This window comes from Apium graveolens, chromosome 4 (assembly GCF_009905375.1).
Source record: "Apium graveolens cultivar Ventura chromosome 4, ASM990537v1, whole genome shotgun sequence".
In the NCBI taxonomy this organism is placed as follows: domain Eukaryota; kingdom Viridiplantae; phylum Streptophyta; class Magnoliopsida; order Apiales; family Apiaceae; genus Apium; species Apium graveolens.
In genome coordinates, this window is record NC_133650.1 from 179,266,976 (window position 1) to 179,290,541 (window position 23,566).

Genomic DNA, 23,566 nt, shown 5'->3' on the forward strand with positions numbered 1-23,566 from the left:
TTGTGGTCGTCCCCAATCGCTCCGTAATCTCTGTTTCTGTAAGCTTTGTTTTTCCTTCTTGTGCTTTTCTTCACGTTTTTTCTTCAATCAATTATACCATGTTCGTTTCTGTTTTGGTTGTTTCATTTTGGGTATTGTGTTCATGTTTTTTGTTTTTTTCGGTTGAGGTTGCGTGTATGTATATATGTGTATGCTTTTTTAGTTGTAATTTGGTGTTTAATTTTGGCTGATGATGTTTCTGGAATTAGGGTTTCTTAGGTAGGTCCGGACCTGAATGTTTAGTCCGGATTGTTAATTTTGAGTTTGGGTTTCTCTTGTAATTGGCTGTTTGTACTTTGAGTCCGGACTAAGCTTTGGGTGGTTTTGGGTTACAGACTCCGGACTTGTTTTTTGAGGTTTTCCTGATTTTTGGGTTTTGGCTGTGTTTTGTATCTCGATGTCCGAGTCTCCGGACTAGGTGTTTATAAATTTAATAAAATTGAATATAGGGTAGTTCGGACCATATGTGATGCAAGATAAATAAGCAGTAGGGATTTAGACTAACCTCTATCATTTGTTCAAGATATATGGTCCGGATTAAAGCTCGTGCAAAGGTATACATCTCCAGCTACCCGGGCCCGTCAGATTCGGATTCCTCTATCAAGTAAGGTTAGATCCTTAACGATGTTGCTGGACACACCAATCTCATAATAACAGGAAAATAGGTATTATTATGAATAACACAGCTAGTGTTATGACAGAAAAAACACGACAGAATCTGCCACACTTATCTTTTATGTTGTAGATAGTTTTAGAGGTGTCAGTATCTGCAGCTGTTTCCGACATGAAAAGATTGTTGGGGGTGAACCGGAGTAGCCATATTTGATTCAAATAAATAAGGTTTTGTAGAAAGTTGTTGTAGATGCGATATATACTCCAGTTATCAAATTAACTTTGTCTATATTCTAAATAGGGTTTTGTATATAATAAATTGCCGTTTACGATGAAAAAAGAAAATAAAAGGAATTGTCGTTTATTCATATCAGCCAGCTTAACTCTGTCTTTCTGGGGGTCGCCAGTCAACGACTAAATCTAAACCATTTGTCCACTAAAGATAGCAAAGTGGTAAAAAAATTACAACTAAAACGCAAGTCAGTGTATATAAGATTAGGGCTGAGCATTCGGTCGGTTCGGTCCGGTTGACCGAACCGACCCGGATGAACCGAAAAACCGAATAGTCATTTTTTTTGTCCTAACCGGACCTAAGTTATATTTTGGACCGGACTGAACCGAACCGAAATAATTCGGTTCGGTCCGGTTTTGGACCGAATAGACCGAATTTTTTTTCAAAAAGAAAATTGTATTAAAAATTAAATCACAAATTATAAAATTTAAAATATAATTAAAGTAATGTGATATGTAGAGTTCTAATACTCCATAAATATAATTACAAATAAAAAATTTGATTATAATTTTTAAGATATATGTAAAATATATATAATACGAAATTAAAGTATTTATGATTTGGTCTATTCGGTCTATTCGGTCCGGACCGAAATATTTGTTAAAAGAACCGAACCGAATCGAATTTTATATCGGTCTATTCGGTCCGGACCGAATAGACTGAATTTCTGAAAAATTTAGGACCGAACCGAATTAGTACGGTTCGATTCGGTTTTTCGGTTTCGATTTGGTTTTGCTCAGCTCTATATAAGATTAAACATCAATTAAATAAAATTATATAAGTAATTAACCGCATGTAAGCGTGTTCGAAATCAGGAGTAAAGGTGTTTGACTTTTTGCACATTCATTTTCAAGTTCGACCAGAACCCCGAGGGAGAATTATTCCATGCATATACAAAGATTATGGAATCAACTTTGAACGGTGATTACTGTATTAGTTGTGCGCTTTTTATTCGTCGAGATTTTTGTATATAGAGACGCCATATTATTTATTGAAAATCAATTAATTAAAATTTTACACATAATTTTTTATTAAGTATAATTGGTCAAAAATTTAATATATATGTAAAAATATAATTTGATAGCTCGTTTCATTCAAATATATCAAGTAAGTCATTATTTTCCAATTTGACTTAATTACTTTCAAGTTTTACTCAATTTGATCATTAATTTAAGTATTTATATCAAAAAAGTCATCTGCCAAAACTTAATTGATACAAAATTTTAATTTTTTAATAACCAACTTGATACAAAATTTCAAATTAGTAAAAATAATGACCTACTTAATATATTTAAATAAAATATTGACACGTCACAGTCAAATCATTATATAAATATTGAGATTATGATTCCGTTTGGTATTGCTGTTACAGAAAGTTGTAACAGCTTTTTGCTAAGAAACTATCAGAAAGGTGTTTGGTAAATTATAAAAGTTGTTTGGAAAAACGCTTAGCTGCTGTTAGTAAAATTATGTCACCCGAACTTTTGGAAAAAATTATTTTCAACTTTTGCTAAAGTAACTATCGATTTCACCATTAAACCTTCTCAAAAATATTATTTTTATATATTATATCTCAAAATATGCACCAGCACTTTTTCTTACGTCACGACAGTTTTCAATAGCACTCTCAAAGAGAGCCTGTATCTTTATAACTGAATTCGTTCGCGTAATACTAATCCACAATGACAAGTTTTTTTTATCGTACGTAACCCGCAACCGCTACCTTTGGGTGCGCACTGGATAAACCCTACGGCCTCACGCAATAACCTGCAAAGTATGTGAACCAAGATAAATCGCATTTAAGCGACAGGCTATGACTCAGAAGGAATAATCATAAATTCTCCTCCCGTTGGATTCGAATCTGTGACCAAAAAACTAATTATTCTCTTTTTAAATAACTAGCCAACCCTTACGGTCAACAAGTTTGATTCTTAATAAATGACAAGTACTGCAAAATCTCGCACTCGACGAGCGGGGTACTTGCAGCCTCCAGATCTAAATCTAATTGTGTTCTTCTAAGATTATTAAACTTAATTAATAAAAAAAAGGGTCATGTTTGAACAACCTCTTTTAAGACTTCTATTTTATTAATATGCATCACATATAATTAAATTTTAGAGTTTTATGATTTCACAGAGATACTATTTTTAAAAAAGAAAAATAAAATTTGGCTTTTATAGTGTACAAAATTGCCAAGTCTGCAAGCACGGGCGTCTCTTCTCCATGGCATGTTTATTCTTCCTCTCAAAGAAAATAGTTATGGGTAACAAAATCATATATTATCACCAAATTTAGAAGTTGGTACATGCTTCGCAGTAGTTTTTGCAGTAGTTTTCATTTGTTTCCCAATCTGGAGGTCTGCACGCTTAAATTTCATGTTGGTCTTCAACTATATCTTGTTTCTCAAATCTTACATCTAGCAATCACTCCAAAGTTGGGCAGAAACTATTTCATCCGGACAGCGGAGGAAGATGAAGACTACATCTGAGCCTGATGTAATGGTGTTTTAGAGTTTGTCACTCGTGCAAAATAGCTACACTCCCATTTACAATCCAAAATCAAGTTCAGCTCGCTTCAGCACAGATATTACTCTTGTGTAAAATTCTGGTTCCTTTTCCTTTACATCTTCAAGTGTCCTCGACTCATGTTCATCAGCCTAAACAGAAAACATAGCTCACTTTAGAGGTTCCCAACTTCCTGTTATAACTAAGGGTCTAACGGTTATGAAATGATAGAGGACAGAGGTAATTGCAAAGGTTAGAGGCATGATAGGCTTTTGGGACACAGCACAGAGGCCTATATATGCATTTAGGCTAATTTATAGATGAATCATGAATGATCACCAAGATCTGCATAAATTTGTAAGTTAATAGATTCAGAAGCACAAGTGGAGGAGGACTAATCATAATTTGCTTCCTTTGCTTCTTATTTATGTGCACAATTTACATGCATGTATGTATTTAGAAATGTACTTAATACGTACCTCTTTAAATCTAAGAAGAATTAGATTTGAAACTGAAGCTGGCTTTGCTTGATCCCATCTGAAAAGTTAAGATGGAAAATTATTAATACATTATGAAGCGATTAGAATTTGCAATAAAATAAACCGGCTCATGAAGCTCCACCAAATCTGGAAGAACTACATGCACATAATGCTCAATAGCCTCAAGTCCCATCTACATCCTGAACAGTTGATAAAAGCACAATACGTAGAACTACCAGTTAAGTAGTCTGATTTGATATTATCAGCAACGATTACTATCTTCTAACTAAAGGCTCTACCCATTATTTTTAAGTATACCTGCTATATCCTGTGACAACACAACACAGACCACCTTACAAACAATTATAGCAGACAGCTTGCTTAGTATCTCCGTCAGGGTTCTAGATCCGTAAGAAGAAATAAATATACAAGAAGACTGTATGTTGAACGTTGACTGCACTTACAACCACGGTATCTATAAGGAAATCATCCATCACACCTAGCTCAGATCTCATTAACATACTAAATTAAATTTCCAACTCTTGCCAAAACTTAGTGGCATACTTTTACATTTTACTTGATTATTGAGCAAATTCTGACTCCAATTACATTGGTCTGCACAATTTATAATCAGCCAAGAAATCCTTTTAAGCATAATTTTGGACTTGCACACATTCTTTCGGATACATAAGTTATATGCAAGATTTATAAGCATTATAAAAGACACTGCATCTTTAAGAAATTCAAAATTAGTGAGTGTTCTTTCACCTAGTGATGCTAGAATCCATGAATCATTCATACCTCACAAGCATCAAGTCATTGATAGAGCGCCACATTCCACGGCCAACGTCTTTAATTGATTGGTCTTTTGCACTGCGCCCATGCCATAATTCTTTGGCAATGTACCTAACTTCTTCCACATCTACCTAAAAAATGATATAAGGAATACTGACAAAATCAGACATCACCTCTAGATAAAAGTAGACCTGGTGATTATTTGCTCGGAAACAAAAAAAACAGGATAAAGCTCACGTATCTGAAAGTTCTTACACAATAAAGGAACGACAGAAGTTAAAGTCAAAATAGTAACTAAACGTCGTTAGATCATCTTCCTTTGTCATTCAAATAATATTTCAGTTGAAGAAGGCATGGACCATAATTTAAGCAAATGTTTCTAGATTCAAATCTGCACATGAGCTCCTCCATAGATTGACATTATTTATCTAGCAAGTTCCAGGCACAAATCATTGCCAACTTTATCTCTAGCCAATAATAGTAGTTTTAATTTCAAGGAAAAAACAGCTTCAAGTACATAACCTTACTCAAGGAGCAGCCACATGTGTTCCCCACAATCCAAAAACAAATTTAAAAGGCTTAATGAAGACAAAGATAGGGACACAATTCCATGGATCGTCTCGCTCAATCAGAAAATAGATCAAAAACTATAGTAATGGAGTTGATGGGTTGTGTTCTCAGTACATATCACAGATAGAAAAACAAATAATTTCAACTATGAATGACATTTAACTAAATACCTCAACGTGCATAGTTGTGCCATATAACATCTCCTCGTGCTCAATAAGGCGCTGATGGAGCAGTTGATAGTGATCCATGTCAAAATTCACCACAGGTTCTGTTTGGACTTGCAACTCTGCCAGTTGAGTAAGAACATAGGAAGCCATTACTTGTCCAAAAATTGCAGGAATGGTTCCAAGCACAGGAATTATGCGAACTCTAAATCCTGGAACTATCTGATACCATAACTTAGTCATTAGTATGTCTATGCAATAGAATACTCAAGTACTCATATATTATTTAGTTATATGTCTAAAGTTCAACACACGACTGCATAAGGTAAATACTTTTAAACATGGTAATAAGTATCTGTTAAGTTTTATACTCCCTCTAACCAAAAATAAGAACCTTTTTTTGACATTTTTTCCACCTCTCTAAGGTATAAAAAAAGGTTGATTCAACAAATTACATTTAAAATTTTCTATTTCTGGATGAATATATAAATTTACACCTTAAAATACGTGCAAATAGTCAAAGTTACTCTTCTTTTGGGACAGGGTGTATATATCAAAGCAAAGTAAAAAGTGAACATCCTCACTTGATAATCAGAAGGATTTTCCTCATTTCCACTTGGTCCCTTAAAGGGAAGTAGCTTTGCTTTGGGTTTCTCCAATGAGAAAACAACAGGAATACCACCTTCAATACCATGATCTCTTCTTAGACGATGTCTAACCTGCAAAAAAGATGTCGCGAGAATAAATTGACTGCCATAACATTAAGTCAGAAAAAGTTTATCCACGTGATACAATGTGATGTCTATAAACTTCAATATATTAACTAACAAGAACCTCAGGAATTAACTGGTGCTAAAGTTGATCACCGATAATATGCATGGATAGACCACAAGAAATAAACTCACATTCTTATGAAAGTCACCAAAGTAGCATCTACAAATAAAAAATGTGCAATCTACTAGAATATTTTGCAGGTATAGCATAAAGCTCCTATTAGGTAAAATGATAACACCGCAGTGCAGCATGATTTTTGTTTACAATGCTCTAACCAAAACTCTGAAACAGGTACAACTTAAATAAAGTTCAGCTACTTGTCTAAAGGTGGGAATCTCACAATTTCTTGTAAAGGCATGAGCATTAAATTATATGAGAACAAACCTCAGATCTCCAAATACCTATAATTAAACATAATATACAGAATAAAAAAGAATAACAGAAGAATTACAGCTCGGGATAGTGGATCATTGGTCGATTCTCTTAGATCAGCCACGCGTATTCTTGTAGGGTCAGCTCTTGCCCCAGCTCCTGTTGCAGATAGAACCCTTACACCCCTACGTACACATGCAGCAAGAAGGGAAACCTGTTCCAGACAATATAGCAACCATATTAAATTTAATTAGACAGAGAGTATTGACAGATAGATTTCAATCAACACATTTACCTTGTGATTATGTAGTAAAAGATTACCATTAGTCATTACCGCACGTGGCAGATGAGCAATTAATTTAATCATGTCAAAAGCAAATAAAGTATGACATTACATATAAAGACTATGGCATAGAAGTCGCTAAAACAATATTTGAAACTTTCTACCTTTTCAAATAAAATTCAATAATGACTATGTATGTGTGTGCATATGCTGTCTGTGAGGGCATGCGAGTTAGGGTTTGCATGTATATATGCTAATGTAACACAATAAACAGTACCTTCGTGTCAATGTTGTCAATGCAGTCCAGAACAAAATTAGGGTTCCCAGAAAAAATTTCTTCCTCGGAGGACGAATCGTATAACAGAACCTTTGCGGTTACATGGCTCTCTGGAAAAATCGATGAAAAGTGCTTTTTAAGGCATCGAGCTTTTGAGGTGCCAACATCCTCTCTTGTGGCTACAGCATGGCGATTGAGAGATGAAAGTGACACCTGCACATGTAAGATATATATAGCATTGGTACCTCACACTAGAATTTTATATTCTAAAGCAAGTAAATCTAGATGCAGAACCAGCACATCTCATTTCAATAGACCAAGTTAAAAATAAAGATACGAATCCTACAAGCAACATATTATCAAAATTATAATTTATAATATACTCCCTCCGTCCCTTTCAATTGTTTACATTTTTTAGAGAGTGTCCGACACGCATTTTAAGGTGCATAGAAAGTATAGTTTTGTAATTTTTTTTTACAATTTTGTTTTTCTGAATAAAAATTAAAACATTCAACTTTTATTCAGAAAAAGAAAATTGTAAAAATAAGTTACATAACTAAACTTTTTATGCACCTTAAAATACATGCCGGACACTTCCTCAGAAATGTAAACAATTGGAAGGGACTGAGGGAGTATAATGATAAAAACGACTTTGCATCGCACGGGTTATATACTAGTACACATAAATGACAAAATTGTCAAAAACCACGGTTACACGATATATTCGTATCTTTATTTTTAACTTGGTCTATTGAAATGAGATGTGCTGGTTCTGCATCTAGATGTGCTGGTTCTGCATCTAAACTTGGTCTTTTAAAATGAGATGTGCTGGTTTTAAATAATAATTTTTAAAATTATATCCATTTGGATTTGACAGTTTAGATTGAGCGACGGAGGACCAACAACAAAACTTTCATTATTTCGTCTTTAATATAATAATATAGACAATTGATGAACTGATGAAGACGTCTGAGACAATTGATAGGCGAGATAGAATTCCCCGATTGCGGCTGCGTGTGTTTATTTTTCTGTTCAAAATATAAAGTTATATTTTAATTTTAGGTGTCTTGTTTTAAATATAATATAGGAATATAATATAAGTGTCCTATTTTAAATATAATAGAATTGATAGGCAAGTAATTTTAGGTGTCTTGTTTTAAATATAATATAGCAATATAATATAAGTGTCCTATTTTAAATATAATAGAACGACCAACAACCAACAACCAAACTTAAATATAAACTTAAATATAATATAGGAATATAATATAAGTGTCCTATTTTAAATATAATAGAATTGATAGGCGAGTAATTTTAGGTGTTTTGTTTCAAATATAATATAGAAATATAATATAAGTGTCCTATTTTAAATCTAATAGAACGACCAACAACCAACAACCAAACTTTTAATGTTTCGTTTTTAATATAATAGTATAGATCTGAAATGAGCATAATGCTAAACTGTATAGATGGAGGTCCATGTCTTCTAGCCTGCTAAATGATACAATTATTTTCTTGTACCCTTTTTAGTTCTTTACAAGCATTACCACAGCAACAAAACGTTTGTGAAAATGGAATTTCCTTTCAGTTTTATGAGGAACTTGCAATGAGCATAACCACATATTGTCTCTAGGACTTAGTATGCCCGTGCCTTGACATTTTAGCTTACAACCAAGAATGAGAACTTGAAGATGCAAGCACATGATAATCTATCATGTATGCTGAGTGTTGAAAACATCACAAGTACAAAACAGATACATAAATGATAGTCAACGATAAAGCTAAAAGGTTCATACGATAATAATATCTCTTTCTACTTACAATACACACCACACATACAAAGTAACCACTTCCAAGATTTTCCTTCTAGAACCCAAGTTTTATAACTACAACTAGTTGTACATATGAAACAGAATAAGATAGAAACAAACAAACAAGTCGAGAAATACCTGGTCAAAATCTACAAGAAGAAGCCTTCCTACACCAGATCTCAAAAGCATAGAAGCAGCATGACTCCCTACCCCTCCAAGACCAATGACTACAACATAAGACGTAGTCACTTTCTGCTGGGAATCGAGGCCAAAGAACTGAATATTTCTAAAAAAAAATCAGCAAAGTAAAAGACATGGAGTTACATTCAAGCATTCATGTTATTGTAAACGAAACAAATTTACATGTTTAAGCATCTACATGCTTGTTTATGTAATATCCCATTTATTTTAGATTAACATCTATTGATATTATTCCAAAAATATTTTTACAGGATATACAATATTCCCCAATTTTTAATATTTGTCTAATAATAGAAAATAAACGCACACAAATTATAGACATAGATTTTGAAATCTGTAATTTAGGGTAAAACAATTATGTTGGTAGAAATATCATAATCAATTGTATTTATAAAGTATCAAAGAGTTTATCATTTTCTAGATTTACAAGAAATGGTCTTCAGATTTGACTAGCTATTTAGTGACTATTAAGCAGAGGAGGAGGTCCAGTGGTAATATCATATATATATATATACATTACATTTTTAAACATTCCATCTTAGTAATACCATATCAATGAATAAGGCATTTTAAAAGTCACAATCATTTTGGAGGTTGGAGGTTTAGCCTAGTGAAGGCTCTGCCACTACTAAGATTAGAGGAATGCTAGAGTCCCCAAAACTGTTCCCAAATGCTGATGTGTAAGCTGTATACTTGGTAACTTTCCTCATAATAAGACGAGACCATGCGTGCATATCTGTACGCCCACAAATTGAAACGTGACAAATGTCAAGCCACGTCATTCGGGAGTAATTTTGGGAACGGATTTGGGGTACCTAGCACTACTCCTGAGATTAACAAATTTTAAGAAAACGAAATTGCATAAACAAGTTGGAAAAAACAAAATTATTTGATTTGAAGTACCTGGTGAGGTGTTCAGAAACAATGTCATCCTTCAACATGTCCAGATAAGTAGTGCTGTAATCATCAGTGCTTGTAAAGTTAGAACCCTGGACAGTTGTATTTGACATACAAGTTTCACCTGCCAAATAAAAATCTTGTAATAAACACATAAGCTACACCCTTCTTGTTTTTAAAACAAAAATGACTTGAGTACACTATACGCCTGTAACTAGAGCACTACATATTATCAACGGGAGACTCAACGGGAGACATTACTTTAAGCACCGATCAAATGATTCAATGAGATAGCCGTACTATACACCTTATACCTATACTTATCTCCCGGCTACAATTTTCTGTCACTTGTAGTCTTGCACAAAAGTTTGACACCACATGAGGATATTAATACATTGTATTAATCACATTTTCAGAAAAATATAATCATCAGTAAGCTATATATATATTTGTTTAAGATTGTTTTAATACCCTGAGAAGTGAAAGGACTTAATATCATACACCCCCCCCCACAAAAGCAGCCGCACTTGCTTCTTTTATAGAACCGATAAAAAAATTATCATCGAAATTTGATGACTAAAGCCAATATAATTGATATTGAACACTGAATCATCTAAAGGTCAGTTTTAAGTATACCCAAAATTTCCGAAAAAGTGGAATCCTTGTTTCAAATCTTAATGGAAAAATAGTTATTGAAGTACTAAACTTCCAGATTTCAAAATTATAATACAAAATGTAAATACATATGAGACTCTTCCTGTAGAAGGAAAGGAGTATATAATACTGATAATCTGCTTCCCAGGTCTGTTGGCTTAACATTCTTCAAAAAATAAAACTTCTTCTTGTATTATATAGTTCTAAATCTTAACAAATGGCAGGTGAAAAAGGTGTCAATGCTCTTCAGGTGTCTGATTGAAAGAACACATAATGAAGCAAAATATTTGATCAGTGGAACCCCAATTTAAGTTTAGCCTCAGTGAAAGAACAAGACTACAGATTAAGTATGTCGCAACATGTAGACATCAAAGTAAAAAGCTGCAATTTTTAATTTGTATATATTAAGTAACTAATATCCACAAAACTTTCTCCAAACTAACATTAAACCCAAAAACTCGTAAAAGTAATGCTGAGGTCCTCCAATACTTACCATTAGTTTCTAGTGCCTCTTTAATCGTCAAATATTTAAGCTTACGGTCCTTTCTGCAACATACAAGAAATGGCATTGAAACATTGTCAAAAATCATACAAATCAAATACTTCTGCCTAATGACATAATTTCATATTTTTCGACAATTACCACAACAACAAAAAAAACCCTTTAATTAATACAATCCCCTCAAGACATAGCACAAAAGGCCATTTTATTATCTAAGCAAAACTAAATAATTCAATGCCATGCTAAAACATATAAACGCTATACTGTATATACAAAATTACAAACACAAATGTAAAAATAATTGTAAATAAAAAGACCTGTTGTAGAGTAGCTTAAGAATAGTGAAGGTTGTAAGAGAGCCCAGAAAAGCTCCAGCTCCAATCAAAGCTACGTACTTCCCTCTTTCACCCATCTTTGTATGCTATCGTATGTATCTATATGTACAAGCAAGAACTATATATGCTGGGTCTCATTCTTTTACACAACCCTATGTTAATGATACTACAACTCCCAAAACCTCCGTGAGGCGCAGCCTTTTGTAATATTTTCATTCATATTTTTATTTTTTAATAATAAAACCCCTTGGCGGTGGTGATACTAAATGTCATTTTGAGATGAAAAATGGTTCAAAATATCGCTTCTGAAAATTTTGACCCTAAAATTCATCTCAAAACACTATATCGTGTAGTACTTACGTTTTGCTTATTATTTTTTAATTTACCAAATTGGTTCCCAACGTTACGTCGTGTAGCATTTTGATCTCAAAACAGTACTTTATCTAATGTTTTGCACATATACTTTTTTTAAAAGAAATATTTTTAACCTCATATAAAAAAAATTAATTCCCAAAATACTTAATAATTATTTAAATTATTTTTAAAATCCAAAAAAGGATTTGTGAACCCTAAAATGTTAAAAATTATTAAATTAAGTTAAACTTTTAAATTTAAAATTGTTTAATTTAAAATTTGCATTTTTGGTTCCTAGAGTTTAGGGCCTAAACCCCTAGTTTAATTTTTTTTTTATCGTAGTTAACCCGCAGTCGCTACCATTCGGGTGCGCACTGGATAAACCATACGGTTTCACGCAATAACCTGCAAACCTTGTGAACCAAGGTAAACCGCATTTAAGCGACATTGTCGAGTCATTTTGACCCGCGCTTGAGTGGTTAGTTGTTGCGTGTGTGCAACGAGTGACGCTTGGAATGTGTTCTCCTTCACGAGAGCTTTCCGAGGCACTTTGAATCACTCAAAATTATTTAGGGATGAGTGAGATATGATTATCCAAAGATGGTCCCTTAAAAATGGAAAATGAGTTATAAAAATCTTAAGTCCCACATTGAAAAGGAAAGGAGATTTTCTTAGCTTTATATAGCAACACATGTGTGTAGTGTTCACTTGTGTTGTCTATGTGTTGCTCCATCACCTACGCGGGCGCGTAGGGGGTGCAAATTGTGGGATTTTGAGGGGAAATCGGAGGCTTCGCAAGCCTTCGGGCTTTCCGCGTATGCGATCTGCGGACATGAATGTGCCAGAAAATTGGCTCGAATAACGCCAGACTAGTTTTGCTAATTTTTATTTTCCGCTGGGCCTGGGCTCAAATAAATTGACTTACGTTTTTGTTTTATATGCCGGTTGAATTAATTAATTAATAATAATTAATTGACCACCGACCTAATTAATTAACAGTTTTAATTAATTATGGCAATTATGTAGCGCAAAAGTTTTTTCTCCTTATATAAACACCTCTAGGGCGTTAGGGTTAAACACACAAAAACACAGCCGTTCCCAAACACCTATCCTCTAACCCATGATAGTTTCTTGCTCGCTTTCAAGCTCCCTGAGAGTGCTGACCTTCGACAAACTTGTTAGGATGAAAACATGCACTAATATTCACACAAGTATACGCGATCGCAAGTAATATATAATTATTTCTAATTCATTCTCACATAGACTGGTTTAGGTTAATTTCAATTAATGCACTTATGCAACAATGGTATAGTTATTATTCAGTGCTAAGATGATTAACAAATGGAGATTGTTTATAACTACGATTAACTAAGAGATTATACTAATAAATATTAACTAAGGGATTAAAAGGATTGATACTATATGACACAAACATGGGATTCTAGTTTCATTACTACTTCATTCAATAGCCTTTTTGTTCTCAACCTTAACATGCAATGATGATGACACTAATCAGACAACACCAAACTACTAAACGCCAACTTTCATTGTACGAATACACTACTACCAGACATCCACAAAAGAGATAGAAGCTGAATAGACACCAATTATATTGAGACCCTATATGTCTATAGAATTTGACAACATAACGGTTTAATGTAAAAGTTATCTATCATGATTACATAGGGCAAGTAAGATGGTTAAAAGTACCTACAAATCATGCATATCAAATACATGAACCTATGCTAGCATGGCAAGTTCTAAACCCTTAAATTCACTTTCGTTTCATTAGAGATTAACACGCTATCTTATAAGTTCGCGACGCTCATAAGACGAATAAGCACAACCAATACTAGGATATCATACAATCACCACTCACTAAGGCATCAAAACATATTAACTAAAGAAATTCATAAGTAAGTCCGCTAGAACCCCACGATAACGATTAGCCCATAATCGAACTCATCATCAACGTGGGTTCCGATGAAAGCATGGTATAATAAACGTAATCTTTATACTAAATAAATAATAAACCAAGTACGTTAAATAAGAGTATAGGTTCAACAAATAAGAAAACTAGCATCTAAGATTACAACTTAAAACAAAGAATCACAAGAATAAATTAGATCCTCTTCTCCTTGGTTGAATTTTGCTATATGGTCTTCTTACTGTTGGGTTTTGAGCACAGATATGCAACAGAAACAATAATTAAAAACGTAAAAAAATCAGAATTTTCGAAACCCACCGCAGGATCCATGCGAAAAACATATATTTAATTCGTAGATCGGATTGTTTACCTTAAGAAACTTTACCAATTGATTGACTAATGGAGATTCAAAGCTTGTTCAATCACCACGCCTCCCGCTCTCGCGATCTACGCTCTATCGGTATCCACACGAATGCTTGAACTCAAGGATTGAATGTGTACTAGCACAATCTCGTTTCTTCTTGCTGTCTCAATCTTCTCCCTTGGTGGCTAGGGTTTTTTAGTAAAAGTCTTTTGCACACCAAAAATCAGCCACACAAGAGATATTATATAGAGAGTAGAAAAACGAATTATAACTCTTAATTAATTAGGAGTTATTATTAATTCAAAATTCCTATGTGTATTATAATTAAGTCTCACTTAATTATTTAACAAATAAATTATATAATTAATATTAGTAAACTCGAATATCAATATTTATCTAATTAATTAAGTCATACTTAATTAATATTATAAATAATTTAAATTACTTTAATATAATTTAAATCCAATTTAAATTATATAATCCTTCAAACATTCTTAGTGTGTGACCCTATAGGTTATTATTACGTTGGCAACGAATTTTAAATCTAATTTAAAATCGTAAACAATGAGCGGCATCTAGTAATACATCATTGCTACCCAAGTAATAATAATTGAATCAGTGATCGATTAAACCTTTTGTGAATAATGTACAATGTAATATAATCCCTTTAACCAAATATTATAGATTAAAGTAGAGGCATGTAATGTGTCATCCTCATCATAGTTTAATCCAAGTTTCCTTGATCAATGAGTAACCTATCATATCAAATCAACATTTGAGCGTGACCACGCATTTCATAGTCTAGCTCACACAAGAGGCCAATAATATCATTCCTAAAATAGGAGGGTTAAATCCCATCTAGATCATTCATATTTCTCATACGATTCATAATATACTCAATGTCCACTTTTATCATTACCCGGTCAAGGATAATTTTTAATGGAATCAATGTATATTAATTCTCGTATAAAAATATAATGACTTCAGGTCTAAGGACCATAACATCATTATCACTGTGAGAATTACTTAAGACACAACAGACATGTAGAATCTCACATTGGGTCTGTCCAGCACCATGTACATATACATCTGCATGTGTTTTTGACTTTAGTATCATCATACATATGATCAATCAGATGTGATCATCAGTCAACAAACACACCAGTCTTAATGCATTATTATTGTCCCTTAATAATAATACTCGACTAGGGACCTTTAGGAATATTGATACTGTAACGACTCGTATATTTTATTATTTAAATGTGTAATTATTAAATAATTAATAAATAAAATATGTGTATGGGTAGTGTCAACAGTGTATTGTGTGTTATTATTTTATGTGTGACTGTGGATGCATAGGGATTATTTATGTAATAAATATTGAGTGGTATTGTTCTGTTCCACTTTAAAAAGTGGATTTAATTGCAGACTTATTTACATAAATATTTGGAATGTCTCTAAAATCATTTTTATGATTTTATAATTACAATAATTATTTTTGGGATATTATAAAATTTAGAAATAAATATTTCATCAATTATTTAACCCTGTATGATTTTCTGATTGCATTTATTTGTAAAATCTGTATTTAATTCCCGAATTCTTCAAAAAATTATGAAACTCATATTTATTAAAGTTTGGAATATTCCGAGAATTTTAAAATTATTTTGGAAATTTTTGGGATTAAATTCACCCGCACGTAGGTTCGATTAATCGTTAAATGCGGGTATAAGTTGCATCCCAAAAATGATTTAAAAATTTTGAAATTCAAGATTTATTAACTTCGGGATATTTATAACATTTTAAAACTATTTTGGTGAGTTTTGGTTTATTTTTACCCGCGCAATGGTTCGTTAAAACACGAAATACGGAATAAAAATATGGGCTTGATAAGGATACGTATTAATTTTTGGACACGTGTCTTATTCTATTAATTTTCAGCAACGTGGCAGATGATTACAATTAGAAAGCTACGTGTTAAAATTTCATGCAATTCAGTACAAACCATACTTCTCTAAACAATTTTTTTTTATTATTCTCACAGAACCCCTTTGTTCTTCTTCTTTTCCCCCGACTACACTCCTCCCTCCGCCATTTCTCCCGCAACTCCGTCATCCCTACACCTTCTTCTTCCCTTCTTTTTTTTCTTTTTTTTCTTCTTTCACCTTTGATTTAAACCCCTCCCCGAATTCCTCCTGAACATGTAATACACACACATATATATACGGCCTGAATTTTTGTTTTAACTCTAAGGTTTGATGTTGAAAAGGTCGAAAATCATTGCGATATTGCGAGGACTGTGTGCTTCGAAGAACCAGAAGGCTCGACCTCGATCTTCACCCATGATTTGGGGTCGATCGGAGGTCAGCCGGCCGCCGGCGATGAACCCAGCGAGCCGGTGGTCGAGTTTGTTGTTACGGGTTGCGTTTTTTTGTTGTTGGAATAAATCAAATAGCTTGCCTGTAGTTTGTTCGAGTACCGAGTTGTTGAGGAATAATTTTTCGAAGTTGAATTTTTTATGGTGGTTTCTGTGTTGGTTTAGTTATATGCGAATGAATAATATACATATCTAGGTTTAAAGGTTTAATATTAATTGAGGTTGTGTTTTGTTACTGCATAAGAAATAGGGGTTCAGATAAATAGCATTTGTCATAATTAGAAAATTACAAGGAAGCCCTTACATGCAAACCACCCTTTCATTCTTTTCAAGGACAAAGAGGATAATTCCAAACCCACTAACTCATGAACCAGTAGCCAAATTTCCTCCTTGACCTTGCATGCAAGTTAGCTTAATGCTAGATAGAAGGATACCCTTGTCATTTCTCAAACCCACTCACAATATAGTAAAATTAAGAAATAAAAACAACTCAAGGAAGTGATCACCACTTCACTTCACCCCACCACTTCACTCTCATCTCCTTCCTCCCCCTCCCTCTCGGCTTTTCTCCCTCCGCTCTCAGCAATTCCCAAAAACCGAGCCCCCATCCCCTTCTTTCTTCATTTCTCACTCAAACAATCATCCTATTATCAAGTAATCCTACTCCCTACATGTTGTTCTTGTATATCTTAAGAGTTTAGAGTAGAAAAACTTATGTGTTGACTTTGCATGGTGGTGTTTTGTTAAAACTCCAAGTGAATATCCTTGGTTCTTGTGAATTCAAGGCTTTCACCATGAGTTATAGTAGCAAAGGGTTGAGAATGGCTAGACATGAGTATGCTACACTCATGCAATTTTTGTTTTCACCATAATCCATTCGGCCATGACTTGATAGGAGCCGAATGGATGGTGTTTTGGTTGTCATGTTCCACTTTGTGTGTTTTTATGATGATAACATGAAAATCTTAGTGAAGTCTTGATAAAACCCTTTGCATGCTAAGTGATCATCTAGATATAGCTTATTCTAGGCTTTCATGTCAATTTCATGGTAAAAAATATTTAGAAAACATGTTGCTTTGATTGGTAAAACTCGAAGACATGCATGCATGTAAATTTCTCTTGGAATGTTGGAAGATTTTGATCATTTAAAAAGATTTTGTTAGTAAGCTTTAATTTCAGTAGGAATAAGGTGTTAATATTGATTAGTGCTCCTTGATGTATGGTAATAATTCGTGTATATATTATAAAAATACATAACTTGTTGTTTCAAAAACTTGATGACTTGTAAATTGTGTAATGTGATTTCCTTTGTTTTGCCATGATTGCACCTTAGGTAAGGATGATCTACCCCAAGATTATTTTGAGTGTAAGGGAGTTAATTCAGTAGATCACCATGTTTAAGTCTTGGTTTGGGTATTGAGTTGTTGGTGGTTGAGTTTGTCAAGTAAAAACCTTGGAGAAAGAAGAGTCTTAGTTTCTGCAGAAAATCAGTTTAGTACCCTGAGGTTTAGAGTGAGTTTTGACCATGTCATTGATGTGCACTTTGAGGCCCAAGCCACCGGAAGTTAGTATTAGGAGTATATAAAAGGTTTTAGGAGTTGGTTGTAGGTTTGCATGTCAGTTGGTTAGGTGCACAAGTAGAATAACAAAATCTGTCCAGCAGGGGACAGTTTTGTTGTAACTTAGAAATAGGGAGATTTGACCATGTAATGGGTAGGCCCTTATTAGGACCTGTTGGGCCTTAGTTAGAGGGAGTGTCAGAGAAATTTTTCCAACCATATTTCATAGGATATAAGTTGGAACCATGTGTCACAAGTTAATTCAAGTCAGGGCGTTTTCTGCCCAGGAAAACAGGGGAACCTTGGACTTTAAGCTTAGGCCCAAGAAGGCCCAAGCCAGACCCTTGAGCCACATCAAGTTTTGGAGATGCCCTAAGGTCAGGAGAGTCTTGTGTGAAAGTTTTGAAGTAAAACTTGTAGTTTAAGGGTGTCTAATGCACTCAAGAAACCATAGATGTCATTCTGAAATTTACACCAGTGAGCACTTTCACTTATCGCCTAGTTTTAGAACACTTAGGAGTGAGATCTAGGTTGACCACCATAGTTGTAAGATAGTGTAAGGTCAATAGAGAAAAAGGCCCATGTGAGGGTCAATAGGTCTTGGATAGTTTAGTAAAGGCACGTTGAGTTAGGAAGCCAAAATTTGAAGACTTTGTCTAGTTTAGCGACCAAGTGACTTAAGTTGTGAGTCGAGATCATCCAAGCCTAGTGTTGCATTATGGTGTATGTGGTATTATTTGGTATTAAAATATGATATGTGAGTATATGTGGCTATGTGTGCAATTATATTTTTAAGGTGAATATAAATTAAGTGCATATAGGCCTAAGTGCCATCCGTGTTCAAATTCGGGTTGTAAATAGGTTAAGTTGGTGAGAATATATTATAATGAGGATTATTATTTATGTAGGATCTCGAGACGAGGGTAAACTTGCCATAAAGGTCGAGTGAAGCTTCCATTTGCTCCTACCAGTCAGACTAGACCAGCCTTCCTCAAGGCAAGTGATTCAACCTGTCTTTCGTATTTACTGCAAATAGCTCATATATATTGATGCAACTATCCTGAGTCATTTTGATATATTTAAATCAAGCGTATCTTATGTTTATCTTTGAATCATATAGAAATGCCATGAACCCTCGAGTACGTATTCCAAGTAGTTCAAAAGTCTTATCATGATAGTATATTAAAGTAATTTTGAATGCCATGATAAAATAAAGAGTTGTTATAGCACTTAGTTGATCCCCTTGATTACCATGCTAATGATTCCTAAGTATTGATATCTCATCCTGATACTTGAACCCCTATAGAACCTTACCTTGATACCGGAAAGCCAGATATTTATCAAAGTTGTTCCTCATTGATTGATACCCCTCTTTCTTATCCTAAAGCTTGACAATTCTGATATATCCTGAGTTAAAGATCATTTCTTCATACCTTAACACCCTTAGTATTCATGATGCTTATCTTCTTGATGATCTAGCACTTGCACCTTGACGAGAAACCATTGCTTTAAGCCCAGTTTGGCATTACCCCTTCATAATATCCAATAGCCTCACTAAATTTCCTTGTCCAAGTTTTGATATATGAAAACCTTTTAGTTACCCTAATAGAGTAAAGTTTAGTGGATCATGGGCCTGAGATTTAGTACTATATTTCCCGTGTTTCGAGTTGATCTATAATCCCTTGATAAAAATGTTTATGGTCAAAAGAGATTTTGTCATAAATCGGCATCGATTTTTAAAATGATTAAAATGTGGATTTTCAGTCCCAAAGGGGGATACATGTTTTCTCTGAATAGTGGATCTGGACTGAGATTCGAGTCCTTTCCACACTTATATTAGGCTTAAAAGTTGCCTAGGGATTTCATTAATGTTTTAGAACCCAGCGAGGTTCGGGATTACTTCGCGGCTGATCACCGGCTGTAATTCGTAGCGTCATAAAATGATTTTGATTAAGATGTGATTTTGAAATTGTTTTGATACAAGAAAAATGATGCCATCACCCAAAGTTTTATCTCTCGTTATCATTGGTTATGTCTTCCCATTATCATTCTTTAATGTATATCTCGATTTATGTTTTGTATCGTACTGTATAGCACTTGTTGAGCATTTGGCTCACTCCTTGCTTTACCCTGATATTACAGCTAGCAGTTATGGTTAGATTCAAGCAGACCACCCGTAAGACCTATGATGCTGATGCTTATGTTCGAGCTCAGGTAGAATAAGAGATAGTAGTTTGTGTGAGGACTCGATATTAAAATCAGGTGTAATAGATGGTAGTGTTGGGCTGTTCCAAACCCTAAACTGTAAGATCTTGGATTTGGTTATGTTTACTTCTTTTAAAATGTTGTAATAGTTATATTTAAATTATTGGTAAAGTTGGGGTGTGACAGGTTTTGGTATCAGAGCTACGGTTTAGAGTCCCTGGACCGCCGAAATAGGTTATAGGGTATATGTATAGGTTATAGATAATATGCGAGAGAGTAGGTTAAGTAAATTAATTATTAATACTCCTCTTATTGGTTATCAGCAAAGGGCGCATTCCTCGTCATCCTCTGGGTCAGACGACACTATTGCTTTCTCCGTGTATGCTGAGTTGAGGCGCGAGTTTGACATGCTTCAGGACAAGTACGACCGACTGATAGACCGACTGAAGAACGTGTACCCGGACAACCGAAACTATGAAGGGAAGCCCAAGGAGCAGATGACTGCGAGACTTGAGACCTTGGTTCAGTACGTCAACACTAAGCTTGAGGAGATGCCAGCGCACCGGGACCGCACCAGCCAGTATGTCATTCAGATGGTGGCGGATGAGCTCCAGAGCATTGTGAAGATGCTTCGAGAGGAAAAGACTACCAAGCCCCGTTCAAATGGAGTGGAGCCTTAGTTCTTTCCACTTACCTTTTCATGTTGTTGTACTATTAGACTCCGTAGAATTCCCAGTTGTTTCCGTTATTTCCTTTAAATAAGCCTGTTGTTCCTAGAATCAGACTTTGTCCTAATCCTGATGTATTGTGACCTTTAAATTTCAATAATCATGAACTATTGTTCCATTTGCTCTCAACTGTTATTTTACACTTTTATATGCATCGCCATATCTGCTTAATTTGAAACTTAACCTCATAAGTAAACCAGAATGCCATGCGATACCCTCAAATTATTTTATCATATCTGTTTTGACATAACTCTTATTTCAAGATCATGCCTCCCAAAAAAAGAACCCAACAACCACATCTACCACAGACCCAAATATTCTTCGATTACTGGAAGCTTTGCAACAACAAACCAATGCTATAGCTCAACAACAACTAACTCTTCAACAACGAATTGAAAACCAAGATAACCGTGAACCACACCAACCACCTGAACCACCAGTACCACCTAGACAAGTTGTCACTTTCAAGGCATTTCAGAATGTGAATCCACCTGCATTTCATAATACCACTGATCCAGTAATAGCTAACACATGGATTAAGGAAATGGAAAGGGCTTTTGAGTTGGTACAGTTAGGAGACGATCAGAAGACGTCATATGCTACTTACTTCTTGAAGGGCGAAGTCATCTATTGGTGGGAATCTGTAAAAGCTATGGAAGCAACTCAGCAAGTTTCTTGGGAGAGATTTAAGAAGTTATTTCTGGAAAAGTATTACCCTAAGTACATGCAGAATCAGATGGAGCTTAAATTTTTGTAGTTGAAGCAAAGGAACTTGACTGTACTGGAGTATGAGAAGAAGTTCACTGAGTTGTCAAGGTTTGTGACAAAGTATACCAGCACTGAGGAGGAAAAAGCAAAGAAATTTCAGCAAGGATTGGAGCCTTGGATCAGAGATAGAGTGGCTATGTTTGAACTTGAAACCTATGCGGGAGTAGTACAGAAAGCTGCTCTGATTGAGAATAATGGGACACAGTCAAGGAAGGAAAGGGATAACAAGAAGAGGAAGGTTCTATTTTATGGAGAAAAGTCTGAAGCCGGAAGTTCACAAGATCGGAATATAAAGAGGATCGGATTCCATAAGGGCGGAAATTTTCAAAAGAAGGGAAATTTGGGAAAAAGGCAAGAATCAAAGGGGAACAACCAGGCAAGCCAAGGCCAAGTTGGAGAAAATAGGTTCCAGAGACCAGAATGCAAGCACTATGGAAGAAGGCACCCTGGAGTGTGCAATAAACTGAGCATGACCTGCTATAGGTGTAACCAGAAGGGGCATTTCGCGAATGAGTGCAAGATGCCGAAGCCAGGAGTTACGTGTTACAAGTGTGGGAAGACTGGACACATAGCTAGGGAGTGCAAGGCAACCGGACCAGTCAGAGCTCTAATGAACGTGGCAAGTACCAGTGCGAGCGTGCCAGCTGAGGTATTGGCATTAGCTCCACCACCTACACCAACCCCGCAAGCAACAATAAGGACATTTGATCTGAAGATGAAAGATGCTGTTCAGAATTCTGAGGTGATAGCAGGTACACTTTTACTCAATAATGTCAAAGCTAAAGTATTGATTGATTCGGGAACAACAAGATCTTTCATATCAGAAACTTTTGTTGATAAGCTTCAATTTGATAAAATGATTTTATGCGAGGTAGTAAATGTGGTAATTGCGAACTAAGAGAAGATTCCTGTGAATCAATTCTGTCCGAAGGGTGAGATTGATATTTCGGGGTATAAGTTTTCAGCCAACTTGATACTCTTCAAGTTGAGGGAGTTTGATATAATTTTAGGAATGGATTGGTTAGGAGAGAATAACGCTCAGATTAATTGTAAGACCAAGAAAGTGTATTTAAAGACGAAGAGTGGGGAGAAGGTAGTATTTAAGGGGCAGAGGCAAGAACAACTATTTCTTACAATCGTTCAGGCTAAGAAGCTACTTAGAAAAGGTTGTGAGTCGTTCCTAGCTTATGTAGTGGATTCAGAAAAAGGGAGTCCCAGCATAGAAGATATAACTGTAGTTAACGAGTTTCCCGATGTGTTTCCAGACGAACTACCAGGCTTGCCACCAGATCGATAAATTGAGTTCGAGATCAACCTTGCTCCAGGCACGAAACCAGTTTCAAAGGCCCCATATAGGATGACACCAGCAGAAATGAAAGAGTTGGCGAGCCAACTACAAGAATTGTTGGATAAGGGAGTGATACGACCAAGTACGTCGCCATGGGGAGCACCTGTTCTGTTTGTAAAGAAGAAAGATGGGAGTATGCGACTATGCATAGATTATCGGGAGTTGAATAAGGTAACGATCAAGAACCGCTACCCGCTACCAAGAATAGATGACCTTTTTGACTAGCTGAAGGGAGCAAAATACTTTTCAAAGATTGACTTGAGATCGGGATACCATCAATTAAAGATCAAAGAAGAAGATATTCCCAAGACAGCATTTAGGACCAGATATGGGCATTATGAATTCCTAGTAATGCCGTTTGGATTGACCAACGCC

The 23,566-nt window shown here is 34.9% G+C and overlaps 1 protein-coding gene across 2 annotated transcripts; it reads right to left on the reverse strand.

The window, feature by feature from the left end:
- Positions 1–3,200: 3,200 nt before the first annotated feature.
- Positions 3,201–11,752, reverse strand: LOC141720453 (tRNA threonylcarbamoyladenosine dehydratase). 2 transcript variants are annotated; one of them, XM_074522876.1, is made up of 11 exons: positions 11,544–11,752; positions 11,218–11,270; positions 10,077–10,209; positions 9,111–9,258; positions 7,162–7,374; positions 6,681–6,815; positions 6,040–6,174; positions 5,462–5,677; positions 4,728–4,852; positions 3,927–3,984; positions 3,201–3,599 (listed from the first exon to the last, which is right to left on the reverse strand). In XM_074522876.1, the coding sequence occupies exons 1-11, from the start codon at positions 11,636–11,638 to the stop codon at positions 3,489–3,491; spliced, it is 1,422 nt and encodes a 473-aa protein (XP_074378977.1). In that variant the 5' UTR covers positions 11,639–11,752; the 3' UTR covers positions 3,201–3,488. The 2 variants fall into 2 exon arrangements, with proteins under 2 accessions (XP_074378977.1, XP_074378978.1); XM_074522877.1 differs by having other exon boundaries at positions 10,077–10,194; positions 11,544–11,751.
- Positions 11,753–23,566: the final 11,814 nt, after the last annotated feature.

What these genes read in the sequence shown, in the direction of transcription:
- LOC141720453 (XM_074522876.1), bottom strand. Translation starts at nt 11,638, where the DNA reads ATGGGTGAAAGAGGGAAGTACGTAGCTTTGATTGGAGCTGGAGCTTTT. An exon ending in TTCTTGTAGATTTTGACCAG is followed by an intron (nt 7,375 to 9,110) that starts GTATTTCTCGAC and finishes TTACATGTGCAG; the next exon opens with GTGTCACTTTCATCTCTCAA. An exon ending in TTCTTCTTAGATTTAAAGAG is followed by an intron (nt 3,600 to 3,926) that starts GTACGTATTAAG and finishes TTTTCTGTTTAG; the next exon opens with GCTGATGAACATGAGTCGAG.